Source organism: Solenopsis invicta, chromosome 14 (assembly GCF_016802725.1).
Source record: "Solenopsis invicta isolate M01_SB chromosome 14, UNIL_Sinv_3.0, whole genome shotgun sequence".
Classification (NCBI taxonomy): Eukaryota; Metazoa; Arthropoda; class Insecta; order Hymenoptera; family Formicidae; genus Solenopsis; species Solenopsis invicta.
In genome coordinates, this window is record NC_052677.1 from 17583158 (window position 1) to 17599475 (window position 16318).

The window sequence follows — 16318 nt, forward strand, 5'->3', positions numbered from 1 at the left end:
TGCCCGTCATCCCCCTTTTATCCTTCCTCCTATCCGGCCAGGAAACTCTTTTCTCCTCCCTCACTCGACTACTCCAGCTCGCGCGCGCGCGCGCGCGAGCGCGCTCGTAAACGGACGCGGAAGAGCGCGCATAATTTTCTACTAAAGCGCCAAGAGGTCGTCGAGTGTTTCCGAGAGACGTTTTAAAGATTCGCGTGCTCGCATCTTTCCTCTCCCATCTTGAGACGAGCTCACTAAAAGTACCGAGAGGACAAGCTCGGCCGTTACTCGGAAAATTATCAGATAAAGAGTGGCTCGTTATCCAGTATTCGAGTTATTCAGCGAAAATCCGCTTCGTATTAAAATCGTACGGATCGTACCACTTCTCAAGGAGCAATGCGGAGATAAAGTTGAGTAAATCGAGCGAGAATCAATGCTGCTATTATCAACGCCAACACGGCCCGACATTGGTTTCTAATCGCGAGCATAAAGAGCCGTAGCTCGTTGCGGAGTGAATAAAAAGGAATCGCGGCGTCATACAGCCAGAGCCGGTGGCAGATATTGCGGCAGATATGTCCGAGGATTAAGTCATTTTAGGAAGGCAGGAACGGGAAAAACCGCCATAGGGAAGAACAAAACGAAAACGGGGCTGCCGCGCGCGCTAGAAACAATTCGCTCCGGGCAATGTTTCGGAAAGAAGGGAAGAAGTTTCAGTTGTCACGACAGAAATACTGGGCCGTTACATGTCTCTCGGTTCGTGGCGGAATCTCTTTTCAAAAGAGTGTCTGTGCGACATCGTTGACAATGTAGACTGCAGCAGATCTGTTCTTTGTAACTGCGCTTTTTCACGCCTTCTTTGCTTCGAGCGAGGCGAACGTGTGTTCACGCTTCAACGAGAAAAAGAAGAGGAAGAGGACAAAGAATTTACGTTATTATTACGTGGGACACAATCAAAAAGAACATATTCAATATAACGCGGCACGAACAATCGAGTTGGCAAATGGAGACAATTCAGCAATGTACCAATGAGTTTTCCAGAGATAACCGGCGACATTTCCGTGGCAACGATTGCGCTTAGGCGTTTAAGCGTTTAGGTTAACGGATATTTCATTATGAAGGGCCCGACATTGGTCGGAAAACGCAAAACAACGCGCAAAGCGCACTGGCCGGAGGCTGTATACCCAGCCTGAGTAACATAGTTGAGTGTGAGTCGAGGGAAAGGATAGGCAGGGTCAGAGTGGAGGCCATCAGGGAATAGAGACAGCGAGTAAGGGCGTCAGGAACGGGAAGGAGGAGAGGGAGGATTGTGGAAGTACACTTGTGTCGAGAGGAGATTCTGAGTGCTCTCGAGAGAGATGGCTGTGGCCAGAACGAGAGACATGCTGAGCGAGGAAAGCTAGAAAGCGTGCGAGAATAAGGGCGAGAGAGGAGACTGAAGAGAGAAACGAAAAGGTGGAAGAAGAGAGAAAGGGAAGGGAGTTTGAAGGAGTACACCGGCGTGTCTTCGTCAGCGGTACGTGAGGCCCCCGAGAGCGCGAACCAAGATCTTGCAGTCGCGTAACGTGCCAACAAGAAAGATAGATAGAGAAGGCGAAGAGGAAACGAGAAAGAGAGAGGACGAGGACCAAGACCCAAGAGGATTCTCGAGGTCAAGATCGAGAGTTTCAGGAGCTTCTCTTAGGTTTAAGCACGGTCGTTTGCATCATCGGCTCGTTCGTTCCAGACCGCACTTAAAATAGCACGAAAAGGTTCCGCTTAATTTCAGCGACTTTGGAGCAGTCTCTCGTCGTATATACTCTCCAAGTGGTCTCGCGTTTCTTAAAACGCTCTCTCTTTCTCTCTTTCTCTCTTTCTCTCGAGCGGTTTTCATCCATTGCACTGGCCTTACTCTCGACGGATTAATCGTGTTTACGTTCATCGTCGTTGCACATATCGCTGAATCATCGATGAGATTACGAGTCACGGCGAACACGGCAAAACAACAACGTATCGTCTCATGAGGATCGCTTACCGGTCTATTCTCGCAGAAGCGAAGATAAGTGATTAAACAACAGGTAGCCGAGTTATAGTTAAGTGAAACGCAAGGCAGTATGTGCGACCGTTCTACGAACGAAACGTTAAACGATTAAACGGATCGTTGGGGCGCGAAATATCTACGGACGAGTTACTGAATGCGCAAGACAGTTGAGGCATATTGGGACCGACAGACGGTCGGTACACGAATCGAATTTTTTCTATCAACGCGTTTGACTTTACGCGCTCGTAAAGCAAGACGCGAGAATACGCGTGTCGAGAGAGATTGACGAAATAAAAAAATTCATCCAAAGATCGCAAGAAGACTCCTTCATAATTTTAGCATAATTTTAGCAAATTTAACAGAAAAAAAAATTTGTAATTTCCGACTACAAATTCTTCTCCGAAGAATTGGTTTTATTAAACGCACATACGTCAATTTTAAACATTTCGAATATTTGAGAAAACCTTAAGATTGAAAAAATAAAAAAGAAGGTACTCACCTCCGTTTGGTTTAAGATCGTCAGGTTGACCGCGATGAAGTTCCGGTTTCGTTAGCATTGACAGCGGATGCGCGACTGTACCTCCGGGGGTGGCAGCCGCTCCCGGAGGAAGGCCTAAACCGAGAAGCGCCGCGGATGCTGCCGAGGTGGGAACCGGTATACCCGCACCCGGGCCCAAGCCAGGAAGTCCAGGTATACCCGGATGCGGTCCCATCGCCGCACCCGGTGGCAGTTGCTGGGCGTGCATCTGTTGCAGGAGTCTCGGCAGATCGGGCCTCTGTTGCTGCAAACAACGACAAAAATAACATCGTTTACGTAACTCACGCCTTCCTCCTGATCGTTGTCTCACGATCGGAATATATTGTTAGCTGTTATCGGCTGTTAGTCGATACGCGCTTCGTCGAGCATCGATGTAAGAAAGATTACGTGTTTGCGCGTATGTACGTGGATGATACGCGCGAATCGGCGCGAATAATATAACGCTCGAATCTCGATAAATTCTGTAGATTAGATTAAATAAGTGGCGAGGCAATTAATGGACTCGAGAGCGCGTAACGGTGCCTCTCAAGTATTTCCGTTGTAATTACCAGATAAAAGTGAGCGGGTATTATTCCGCGAAAGACGTGAAAAAACGCAATGTACAGGAATCGAGGCGATCATCACTAAGAGTGCGGCAGATTGGAATTGAACGGGACGGGTGGGATGAGGAAAACTTTAATAGCGCGTCGATATTATCGTGGTGGCCGCTACGGTTATGTCGAGAGAGAGAGAGAGAGAGAGAGAGAGAGAGAGAGAGAGTGTGAGAGAACCAAGCCCAATAGAAGTTCGGAAATGATTTTTACGGGCTATCGGTTTAGCACGGTGGTGTGGTGTGTACGTTGCCGCAGCTTCGTTAGGAGAGTCTGTTTGCCGAACGTGAACTCACGTTTCCAGCGCGGACAAATGCATAAGCAAATAAAATCGCGTTCGCGAGCGAGCGCGCGTGGATTTAAAAGCACGGCACGGTGCACCTCTTTCTCTCCCTCTCTCTTTCTCTCTCTCGCTCTCACCCGTCATAATTGATCAAACAATTTCGTTTCTGCGAGAGGAGACAGGGAAACAGCGAGGGGGCGAACAAAAAGCAACGCAACGATAATTCGCTGGAAAAATCGCTCCGCTTAATTCCAGTCACGATCGCGCGTTCTCCCCCGGCTCTCTCTCTCTCTCTCCCTCTTTCTCCCTGCAAATTTCTCTCTTCTCCTCGCCATTGCCAGCCACCGCCAGCCGCTGCCGCCGTTACGCGAAAATACACTTCGTTACAGTCAACGGAGGCAACTTTCCATTAGCAAAGCATACAAATTGCCGAGTAAACTCCGGCAAGTTTGAGTAACCTCCGCGTTCGACCTCGCCCGGGTAAATCAAAGGCTGCGAAACAAGTGGAAAGACTTACGCGTTCTACCAGCGAGAGAGCGAGCGAGCGAACGAACGAACGAACGAACGAACGAACGAACGAACGAACGAACGAACGAACGTCGGCGAAAAGTTTCGAGGAAATCTTAAGCGTATCTCGTCCGTAGTTTCCTCGTTAGTTGGACCAAGCCGCCAGACAAATTGTGGATCTGTTCAACGCCGTTTTAACGGTTCGCAGATCATGGTACGGAGGCGAGACTGGCGGAGAGTAGGTAATCACGAGAAAGAGAGGGAGGAGGAAAGGAGAAAGATAGTGCGCAGACGGCGAGTGCAAGATGAGGGTATGGTACACCCACACCCGCCTGTAACCATGTACACTCGTTAAGGCAGGCCAGGGCGAATATATATTCCAGGGAGTAGTTTGCCGAGATAATTAAATGGCTTAACGATATAATAACCTCGCGTCGAGCGTCGACTGTCTGAACAGAGCCACCCACAAAACATACAAACAGAGGAACGTGTATAAGCGTGCCGGTGCCGCGCCGCGCTACGCCACACCACACCACACCACACCACACCACACCACACATCTGTATAAAGGGATGAAGATTGGAAGAGAGAAAGTGAGACGAGAAAGGGGAAAAAGAACAAAACCAAGAAAGATGATAAACGGGCTCTACGATCCACCATACGAAACCGTATTTCTACGAAATGTCGCCAGTGGTTCGAGGGAGAGCCGGGAGCCTCTAGGAAACGTTCCGAGTTTCCACTCTTGATAACGATAATAATCCTGACTTGGAGTCTGCTATCTTCACAGACCTCACGACTTCTATGCCAAGTGTTACCCTCTTACCAGTGCCAGGAAACCACTCTCATCCTCGTACCGAGATTCCACGTAATACCGCAGCAACGGGAGGAACGCTTTGACGTTCGCGGCGCGGACGAATTATAACGAAGGGTTTGTTCACAGGTGTGAATTTTGTTTTTCAACTTTGCTAACGAGCAAAGAAATATAGATGAGAAGATGTGCCGAATGTGACGAGAGTTTCACGACATTTAAAAAGATCGCATAAATCATTCGAAATTTATTTTTTTCAGTTTTTTAAACTTTTATATATATGCATATATTATATAAAATTAAACGCGATATTTCTATTTCATATCGTTACATCAGATTTCTGTGATTTAAAACGACTTAATCTCCTTTATTTCCGGATACGAAGTTACTGCGTCTTAATCTTCGTGTGAACCATCTCGCGGCACCTGCATCGGTTGCCAAGTGCACGTCCTCAGCAGTTTTCATCGTCGCCGCTTGCTGACTCGACCAGACGTGAAGCTACAGCTGAGAGATCTAAAGGGGATCGTCTTAACTTTCTTATATTGCGTATCGTTGACACACTCGGTAAGCATCTTTGTCCGAAGTAAGCAGTCGCCACAAGAACTGCGATCGATGCAGATACGAGCGTGTATATCGCGGAGACGACGCCAATATCGTAAGTTAATATCATTTCGCAACGAGCTTAATAACTGCGATATCCCAATCGCTGATTTCGAGTACAAGTAGCTATTATACGAGAGAAAGAGAGAGAGAGAGAGAAGTTTCTTCCAAGAAAAGTCCATCTATCGAGATATCTATTTCAAAATGCGAAGTAATCCGCGAAAACGACTAGCGTTCCTCGGCTTATCTAGCCGCGACGAAATCGACCGACGAATCCGTCGCGGCTTGTTCAATTCGATCCATCCGGCATAGCTGGTGGGATTTAAGAGAAGAGAGTAAACTAAGACAGGCGGCATTCCGGAATCCTGCTAAGGATTTGCCGCACGTACCCCGACAACGTCGCAGATCCATGGAAGTTTCTCCGTGGGCTGTGGGGGAAGGAAGCTCGGAGACGGAGGGGTGGCTGGAATGCTGATTAGTCGGCGCTCGTGAACCGTAACACTATAACCTACCCCCGATGGCTTGGGTAACCGGGCGGGAAGACTCTGGATAAGATTCAGAGAATGAGAGAGAGAGAGAGAGGCGGTTATATAGGTGGTGAGAGCGGATGCGGCGAGCAATCGAGGGTGCGAGGGATCGAGGGGCGAGCGGACGATGGGGTCGGGAACGGAGGAGAACGAAACGGGGGTTGGAGAAGCCGGTGGCTTAATAGGGAGGAAATTGAGTGCTCGAGCAATATTGAGGAGGATTCGGGATTCGCCAGGATCGTATCCGTCCCGTCCGCTTTTGGATTCCTCGGACGTGCATCGGCTTCCAGCGTAGCGTGCCCGCAGGGGTTCTCCACCCACCGCGAATGCTTTTCACGCTGGGACACACCCGTGAATCGGTTCGCTATAGTTATATGTTCGATCGAGTCGCGAGTACGATTCGCTCCGCGATACTCGCGGCAACGTCGCCGACGGAAGATCCATCTTTGTAACAAGCTATACTATTGGCGTGCACTCACCCCGATAATAGTGTTCAGCTCGGTCATGGTCACTTGCTTCGCTCTGTCGAGCGCCGAAGCGACTTGCTGCTGATGCTCCTGCGAGAGAAATGGCAGAATTTGTACGACAATGGCGTTCAGCCTCTTTGCTATTTCCGTCTGGAAAAAAAATTATCATAATTATTACAAAAGATTAGTAAAATTACTATTATATGTATGTTCGCGAATATAGGGCGAACGCAACACAAAGCAAAGACTGAGATATTCGTAAAAAAACTGTAAAGGCTTTTTACAATTGAGACATTTACCCGAATAAACGTGTAAAATAAAACGGATATAAAGTTTATTAGAAACGACGAGAATAACGATGCACGATTTCAATTATTCTATCAAGTCTAATCTTGTTTCTATTATTCAGAAATTTCAGCGATCTCGAATACTACCGATTTAACATCAATTAGGTAATTAATTTATCGCTGAAATTTTCGAAAGTCAAACGAGCGAGTTTGACTTTCATTTCCTTTGTCTCGTGTATTTATAAAATTCTTATCGCCCTTTGAATTGTTAAGACGAAGATAAGTTACGCATCTAACGAGGGTTGTTAGATGCATGAAATGAGCAATTGGATTTGTAATCGATCATTATTACATACAAATTACTATGCAGAAATTATTCCATTTCGAATGTCAGTTGACAAAATTATTTATTGTTATATCATATATCATTCTGTTTACGCTCGACTAAAAAGCTATCGAAAGAAAACGTAAGAAAAAAAAATGAGGGACAATAAAAAAGATTATTTCGTCAAACACTCAATATTTTCCCCTCGACGAGCCACGTATTACAGCGGGAGGGTGTTCGATCTGACACTATGGCGTTGTAGTCTGGGGCCCTCGGGCGGCTTGTTCCGGATCGTTAAGAAAGGTAAGGGCTAGCTTAACGCGCCCTCACGAAGGAAACGAGTAAAGATGCAGGTGCGGCATAACCGACCAAGGGTGTTTACGACGCCCTCCGGCTGGAAGAGACTGCCGGGAATTAAATTAAATCCAGGCAAGATTGCCACAGTGGCGCGGGCACAGGAATTTGTACGGATCGTTATTTCATTCTCTCTCTCTCTCTCTCTGGACCGACTTATTCCAGCAAACTTGACATAAGGGATATGTTGTTTTTCATGTCACTTTGAGGCATCATTTTCGAATGTGCGACCGTTCTTTGATTTTTAACATGTAATTTATCTCGGCACAGAACATAACGTAATTTTCTTGACTCTTGTTCCTGATATTATTTTTTTTCTAATCTAGTAATTTTTCTGAATACAAGAGAGAGCACTAACCCATTATTAGGTAATCACGTACAAATCTACGCGCCAGGCCGGATAACTCGGCATAATTATTCACACGCCGCAACATCACACAGTGCGAAACTCCATTTAATTATCGCGGAATCAACAGGCAGCATACGGAACGAAGCGCGGACCATTTTCGATGCTTTCGTCGAGAAAATGAAATCACTTAATTACCTCGACAAAGCGGCGGCTTCGCCGCTCGTTTCCCCGCCGACGCGTAGAATTCGCACGCTCGAGAGACGCGGAAGCGGAAGCCGCCGATTCGTCGTGAAACAGGAAGCAAACCGCTGGTTTCTACGTGCCTCTCTCGTCCCCTCGCCCTGCCTCATCTCCAGTAACTCCTGAACGCCCCGAAAATATAAGCCCGGCAAACTCGCGGTTGATATAAACGTGAGCTTCCGTCAACGCGTTTTCGCCGCTGCTTAAACGAGCCTTGGATGCTAATTGAAATATCGCCAGACCGCTGAAATTCTTGGCAAGTTTCCCTTGAGCATATCTCGGCATCTTGGCGAATGAGCGGAAACGGAGAGAGAGAAAGAGAGAAAGCGATTATGTTTGTGTGCATATACGTATGTATGTGTGCACGGAACGAAGATGAAAGAGAGAACGCAAAGAGGAGGACCTGTTTTAATTACTCGTCGCCCTCTCCGAGTGCTGGTTATTAAGCCGCTAATTATAATGTACGCGAAAATGAGTCAAGTTATATCCGCGAGACATCGTGTATGAGAGCAAGGTTTACGCAATGTGCAAAAGGCGCGCGATACGCGATTTTATGGAACATTGGAATTTTAAAAATACGTTTTACGAATGCGTACGTTCAAAGAGGAATAAACCAGAATTTCATCGAAACAATATTCATTTGTAGACTCACGTGTCGATTAAATTTTCTATATACGTTTACGCGGTTTATTGTGCAACTTTAACTGTCCTTTTTCCGCTTTTACTTAAAGAAATGGCCGACGTGAAAAGATAAACCCATGTTTAATGATTGACATCTTGAACATGACACGGATTATTATCATGATGAAACTCGAACGTACTTGTATTGTTCGCAAGAATAACACGCGGAGTGTGTTTCGTAACGTGCGGTAAAGTCCCATCTACTTGGCGTACTGTACGGCAGTTTGCGGTGGTACTAGAACCAGAAGATTTCAAGCGAGTGGTAGAACGGGGGAGGACATTGTGGGCGAGAAATGGTGGCGGCCAGAGAGGAAGGGACGACGACGGGGGTGGAGTCGTCGCAAACGTAATTGCGTTGCCAAGAAGTTTTCCCTGGGTGAGAGGTAACCAAGAAAATAATGAATGGCTCGGATGCTCCGCTACTGCTCTCTCGCTTCAGGAAAGAGAGCAAAAGCAAAGGAGAGAGAGAGAGAGAGAGAGAGAGAGAGAGAGAGAGAGAGAGAGAGGAGAAAGAGAAACAGCAAAAGTAGAGAAAAACGAGAAACCGAGTTTTGGCCGCGGTGTTCTCGTTGGCCTGGATTTCACACGGGGGAGAAATGAAAATCTCGCCCTGAGAATGAATTTTTCTCTTTCGTGCCAAATTGGACCAACGAAGATTGCTCTACTCCGAGCGGAGTCTTTCACAGTGCGAATGGCTTTTTCCTTAAAATAGCACTTGCAACGGACGTTGTTATCCACCACTATCGAAATATCGAGGGCGGCGCGACTGGCGCGAGATTTCAGCCAAGACTACTGAAAATCTACAGTTACGCGCGAATAAGCACAGCTCGAGTCTGTGCAATGCTCAAAATCTTCTCGAATACTCCTTTTCTTTTTCATATCCGCATTCTCTATGACATTACGAGGAGTCGCGACGTGCGCTGAAACGGAAGACGCAGATGCTCCGGCTCAGTAATATCGCGAAAACCACAAGAAGCTCTCGCAAAGTGTCATATCTCTCTCTCTCTCTCTCCCTCTATACATACACATGCAACAACGTTGTGTCGCGCGCTCGCACACATCCAAACTCGGCGGTTACGAACACACGTGTGTCTCAAAAGGAATCAGGCACTCTCCGAGGCGCTCTCCCATACATATAAACAACGCTATAGCTTACGTCTAAAAGCAGGCAGCAACATTCACGGCATGAAAATGCAAAGCGCCCGAGTGCCGTCGATAAAATTCCTCGCCTGTAAAACGGTGACGTGAACCGAATGCTCTTTCACCACCCAGACCCGGCCCGTCCCAGCCTGGCCCGATACTGCCGATAATCCGATACTTGAAAGCTGCCTTGAAGCGAGAGGAGATAGGCCTCCGTGAATCCGACTGCGTTCTACACTATGCACCGAATATCGAAGCACGATCTCTTTATGTCTCGTCGCGAGCGTGGCACATCTCTATTCTCCGACCAACTTAATCCGCACTGAAAAATGTTTAATCGAAGAGTCAGCATTCAGTGTATTGTAAAGAGAAACAAAGAGAGAGAGAGAGAGAGAGAGAGAGAGGAAGGGGGAGGGAAAGAGGAATATAGAGTTTGTGGCAACAAAGCCATGCTCGCCGCCAACCTCTGCCGACTAACCGGAAGCCGTTACTTGCGCTAACGAGTAAACCAACGGCTGCTCGTCGGACTTTGGTGGTATTATGCTGCGCGAGCAAATAAACTGGCGTGTTCGGCTAACTCCCTGGTTTCTGGTAAGCCCCTGCACACCGGCGGCGGTTCTCGCTCGCTCGGCCTGTAAAGCCCGGCTAACGTCCGCGTGATTGCAATACCCCGCGGCTTGCGGAGAATACCGGATGTGGCCGTGTGTACGCGCGCGCATCTGTGTACACACACTGGACCACCGTGTGTGCGCGAGCGCCGATGGGTGGATTAGAAGAGGGAGGAGCGGGACACGGATAAAGCGCGCCCGTTAAGGTATACCAAGAGCCGAAAACTCATTGTCCGCCGTTGTTTCGAATCGTTGCGTCCTGTTACACTGAAAGTTAAATTAAATCAATTTTCCGTCTCGCGTAGCGTCCAATCGAGTCGCGTCAGCTAGTTTTCATCGCGTCACGAAACCAGACAACGCGTATCCAGCAGCAGTAGCAGCAGCAGCAACAGCAGGGGTCTCCTTCCGCCGCGTTCGTCGAGCGACGACGTGAAAAGAATCGATAATGCGCCCTGTCTTTTGTTCCGTCTATCGCGCGCGCGTCCGTGTTGTCGACGGCGGCAACGGCGGCAGCGGCGGCGGCGGTGCACGAAGCTAACTGACAAATAGGTCAAACGTTGCAACAGCGGAGATTTGATGTGGCGCAAAATGAGAGAATGCCCCCTGCCTCGTCGTTTATCCGTTAATATCGCCCTACCGATCGCGATGTCCGCGCGAGCGCGCTCGTCGAAAATATTGGCGTTTCGAATCGCCAAATCGATTAGAATACGCGCGGATTGCAAGATAAAAACGAGAAAGGGAGAGAAACAACGCTCGTAACATCGCTTCAGCGACAATTCCCTCGTGTCACGCGTGACCAACACACGCACGCGATATTTATCCGCGGGAGTCGCGTGAGCGACGCGCCAGCGTCGAGCATGGAGCGAACGCGTCGCGGAACGGCCGCAGAGTAGCAACGCCTGAAATTGCTTGTATAAATATTGAAGCTCGCCATTTTCATTCGGTTAATTTTCCGCGGTGGACGCACCCGAGAGATCGCGATGAAATTTTATACGCTTCGCACGTCTCTCGACGTCGCTGCACACACGCCGCTCTGCAACGCGATGCGGCACGCATGATCTCGTTCGCAAATTTAAAAAAAATAGGGGGAGAGAGAGAGAGAGAGAGAGTTAGAGAGAGAATCACAGCGTCGCGTAAAATGGCCAACTCGCCAACTCGAATAACTCGAATCGCCGTTAAACGGGTTATCGGAACGAACGGGTTACGAATGACGATGATACGCTGGCTGTACAGTGTGTTGGCGGTTGTTGCACCGCGAGTTGAAGGGTACAATTGCCTGTCGCGATGATGCGGTGGTTCCTGGCTTCGATCGCGCTTCAACGTACTGTAACAACAATTGTCCGCGCAGTGATAAATCTAGTACAATTTAACGAAATTCAATTTTTCTCGCAATAAGAGTTTCATTTAATACCACTACATTTATTTAACTTTGGTCAGAGATCGTAAAATACGATTCCACTTTACGATCGGATGTCGTGCACAAAATTCGAGAACGGAGACGGTCCTACGAACATAGCTCGGACCAATCTCCGAAAACAGAGGGCAATCGACGAGACGACGAAGGACCGAGAGGGAGAACATTGTGCGCGAACGTTCGAGGGTAAACAGGCTACAATCAATTCGGGGTTCGTCGTGGTCGCGCAACGAGGGTGGCAAGGGGTGACTTGGAGTAGCCGCAATTCGGGGAACATCCACAGCTCGTGTGTACGAAGTGTACGTGAAACGTGAACACGAAACATGCTACAGAATGTGTGTATGTGTGTGTATGTGTGGCCCGAGAGAGAGAGAGAGAGAGAGAGAGAGAGAGAGAGAGAGAAGTCGTCGTTGCCACTAGCAGTCGGTATTGCCGTCACCAGCTACATCGTTGTGCTAGAATGCCGGGATAGCAGAGAGACGAAGAAAGAGAGAGAGAGAGAGAGAGAGAGAGAGGGTGAAAACTGAAAGGACTCGGGGGTTCTGGCTAGAGATCTCTAGACCAACGAGAGGTGGAACGAAGAAAGGGACGGGGGCTTACTGGAGAAGGATAAGTGGTACTCGAGTCGCAGCAGAAGCAGAAGCAGCAGCAGCTCGGCAAGGCGGAGACCCGACACAGACGGCCCGACCCCGAAAGATCGAGATGTTTGGATGTTTGAACGTCGGAGTGCTGTCTCAGCACTCGAGCTTCCATCCATCCTACCCGTTTCCCTCCCCACTTGCCTCCCGCTGCTCTTCGAGAGTGTCCCGATCTCGCGATACCAAGGATCTACCGGGTGGCCGGAGTCGTTTTCAGACACGTTCTAGAAATGTGGAAGAGGATGCACAGGGATCCTCGATCCTCTAACGATTCATGGAATAACCAAGTAACCGCGCGAGAGTGGTTTACCCACCACTTACACCACCACCATCGCCGCCGCGCCGCTCTCCCCTTGCTCCACGTGGAGTAAAAAGGAATATTTACAGAGAATGTAAAAACTTGTGATGGGTTCGTGCAAGCATGCCGGGAAAAGCTTCTCTATTACTTCTCGCGTATCTATATAATTATCCGACTTCTCGGTTTCCACCTTCTTTTCACGCGACACGATGCTCGCAACAGCAGACTGCCGAGTGGCTTGGTAGAACGATCGATCAGCGAGTGTCAGTGGGTTACGGTCGACAAATTAGCGGCACTCAGGATATTAAACGTGCAGACACCCGTCTCTCGCGGTGCAAACGTGCGCGCACAGGAGCGCGTGGTCACGATAGTGTCGGTAGACAGCTAATAACAGCAGCGAACCTTGACTCGACTATAAAGAGGGATGTATGACCGAGCTGTTAAAAGGATGTTGAGAGAAAACAACTACTCCCGAATGCAGAAACCGTTTCAAAGAAAAGAAAAGAAAAACGTTTCTAGCAACATTATGGACTATTTTTTTTAAACGTAAATTTTCATTATTATTATGTCGCTATCGCGTCTTGTCATTATAGATGATAAAAAAATTATTCTGAATCAGGCGATATTGCATCTGGTAGGCATACTATTTAATATTTAAGTCTCGATGGACCTTTCACGCGAATGTCATCGTAAAGGGATTCGTCTCAACGTTTGCTCACCAGAAGAAGTGCTGTGCTACGAAGAAGTACTGCGAGAGAGAGAGAGAGAGAGAGAGAGGGAAATAGAAAGAGAGAGGCGAAAACGAGGTGCAGTTGATAATCTCGACCGCAGCAACGTATTCGAATGGCTCTGTGTACGTATATATACGGTGGTCACTCTCTGGTCGAAGCGATGTGGGGCCAGCAGAGACCACTAAGCCCACCTGATATGTCCTATCCTCTCTGTTCTACCGCCAGTGTACTACTCTCTCTCTCTCTCTCTCTCTCTCTCCCTCTCTCACTCTTCCTCTATCTCCCTCTCACCCTCTGCCACTACTGACCCTTTCCTTTGCACCCTGCCGAGGGGCAGTCCGCTTTCGAACCACAAGCCGCAACGGGCTACTGCCTTGATTAAACGCGCCATAGACCGCCATTATCGCTGATTGCGCTAAACATTAACGGACTAGCCGCCGAGGCCGACCGACCTCCTACTCTCCACCCTTTCAAGTACGAGTCTCGCTGTGTGTACAGTACCCTCTCTAACAGCTCGCTATTATTGATACGAAGCGAATTTCGGACCGTGGCATATCTTCGTTCATTGAACCGTTTCGCGTGTCTTTGACTTTGCGATTGGCTCCATTGATAGTCGATTTCCAACTCCTGCGATTAACGCATTCTCAGATAAATACAGAATGCAGATGCAGATTGAAATTAAATCTTTGTCAAAATGTTATTTACAATCAGATTGTGTGTACGAGCAATAAATTTCTCATCGCTACGTAGACGCTCGTCTCGAAACGTAAACGCGAATACGATAATCAACGCGGAGTCGAGAACGAGACTGAATGACATCCATTGCGGCGCAAAGCGAGCAAATTAGTACCGTGGCAACGAGTAGGGTTTCGCCCTACCCTGCGGACGCCGTTAAGACGCCTCGTTAAGAGTCCCCCTTTGCCTCGCGCGCGCGCGCCTGCTCTTCATTCCACCAGCCAGTGTCTTGGCACTTGTCTACCGTGACGCTTGGGCGCCTCGGGCCTCGGATGCATTCGCCACGGCGTCGTCAACAACGACAACTACGACGAAGACGACGACGACGACGACGACGACGACGACGACGAGGACGACGACGACAACGACGACGACGACGTTGACGGCAATCCGCATTGCCGACTTGACTTTACGACCGCCCCCGGCACACCCACCGAAACACCAAGAAAATTATCGTTGCTGAGCGACCCCCGTAATTCTCCCCGGCATAGCGAATACCGGGGAAAACAAGACCTTCCTTCCCTCCTTCCCCGCCTACCGGCTGTCCAACCGTGGGGTTAGCTCGCGCAGGAAGTACAATTAACTTAACGCTAATTGCGAGATGAAGACCGAGCGGAGCTCGGTGGAACCTGCCTCCGGCAATTCGCAGACTCAATTACTCAGTCATATGATACGGCGATTAACCGCGCCAGTTTCCTTTATGCCTCCCTTCATAGCCCCCCGACTTCTTCCGTGGTACGAGAGATATCAAAATCGCGCGGTTTAACGTGGCCGTGCCGTAAACACCACTGGAATGAATGAATAAACTACCGTGAAGATAAAGCGCACTGTGTATCTAAACAGATGAATCCTGTGTATTAAATAGGTAAATCCGAAATTCAAATCTTCGAGTCAGGGAATCTGTGAAATTCGTCGAATATGAATCTATCTGCATCAGTCAACAAATAGAAACAACTTGTACTTATTAGAATTAGAATGATACGCGGGATAATTGCCACGGTACGATGAGAAAGGCGAACTCGATGACGCTTATCATTCTTTTTTCTTCGATATCCTAGCTCGTCAAGAACAAGAGCGGCGCGAAAGCGGGATTGTAACGCGATGTATAAAGAGTATAGTAGGGAAAGCAGGCAAAGGGAGCGATCTCTTAACGACACCCCTAAACACAAGAGGGCTCAAGGGTGTTGGTTCCACCCTCTCGTTGATAGCTGGCATAATGCTAACGCCCCGACGTCGATAAAAGTACCAGGGGCTCGGCTGCATAAAGCTGACGCGGAGGAGGGTTCGCGAGAGCTGCTGCTTTAGCTATAGGGCGAGCACGTAAACATACCCGCAAGGAAGTGTCGCCAATCTATATCCCTGGGCGCAAATTAAATTCGCACACCGATACGCTCCTTTTGTGCGAGCTAACATTGGCCAGCAAAACTTGTTATCTCGCGCGCATTCACGTTACTTGCCGGGACACGATATCAAGAACGTTTAAACGTCCACGTAAATACTGAACGTGTTTAATTACTAAACATGTTTAATTATCAAACATGTTTGATTACTAAACATGTTTAGCTTCGTTATAGTTAACTTGCTTGGCAAACGAGAATTTCAGAGATGTCAGTCTTTCGATAGACGTAATCAAAGCGCGCAACGAGACATAAGAGAAACGTTCATAAGAGAAACGTTGTGGTGTTATCACGCGCGCAGCGCCAGTGTCCATCAGCGAGGCCTAAATAAAGATAGCGACTATCTCGAGGCTAAGACTCTTAAAAGCCCGAGACGATGATAATGGAGGCGAGCCACGTCTTTTTCCTCAGACCACCCACCGCGCTGCACCTGCACATGGCGCGATATACACGCGTCGGGCAAACTTTACGACTCGCGGTTTAAATACAGCGCTTACAACAGCGAGGGCATGGAAAATATGCCGCGGAAGATGCGAAGAGGCGCGAGAAGAAGAGGAAGGACGGCAGGAGGAGCGGGATCCAGTCGTAAAAGATGTACGAGTGATAAAAGCGATCCCAACCGCCGCCACCGACACAGGGCTAGTAGATAGTTACGCCCTCTCACTCCCCCCCCCCTCCCATCATTGAGGGAAAAGAGGGAATGGCCGCGAGAGTGTCTACGTGGATCTTAAATCCCGCGAGAGATCTCGATAGCATCTCTCTTCTCTCTCCTTTACTCAAAGGCGAACCCCTTAAACCCCTTCCT

General features: G+C 48.6%; 1 protein-coding gene across 6 annotated transcripts in view; it reads right to left on the bottom strand.

Annotated features, from left to right (window-relative positions):
* LOC105207698 (protein groucho) overlaps positions 1-16318 on the bottom strand; it is a 68633-nt gene that overhangs the window by 19378 nt on the left and 32937 nt on the right. For 5 of the 6 annotated variants that reach the window (XM_011177286.3, XM_011177285.3, XM_026133990.2 and 2 more), the window contains 2 exons: positions 6329-6466; positions 2496-2778 (listed from right to left, as the gene is read on the bottom strand). In XM_011177286.3, the coding sequence (XP_011175588.1) occupies positions 2496-2778; positions 6329-6466 (421 nt within the window). The remainder of the gene's footprint in view (positions 1-2495; positions 2779-6328; positions 6467-16318) is intronic. The other variant, XM_011177287.3, reaches the window with a different exon arrangement.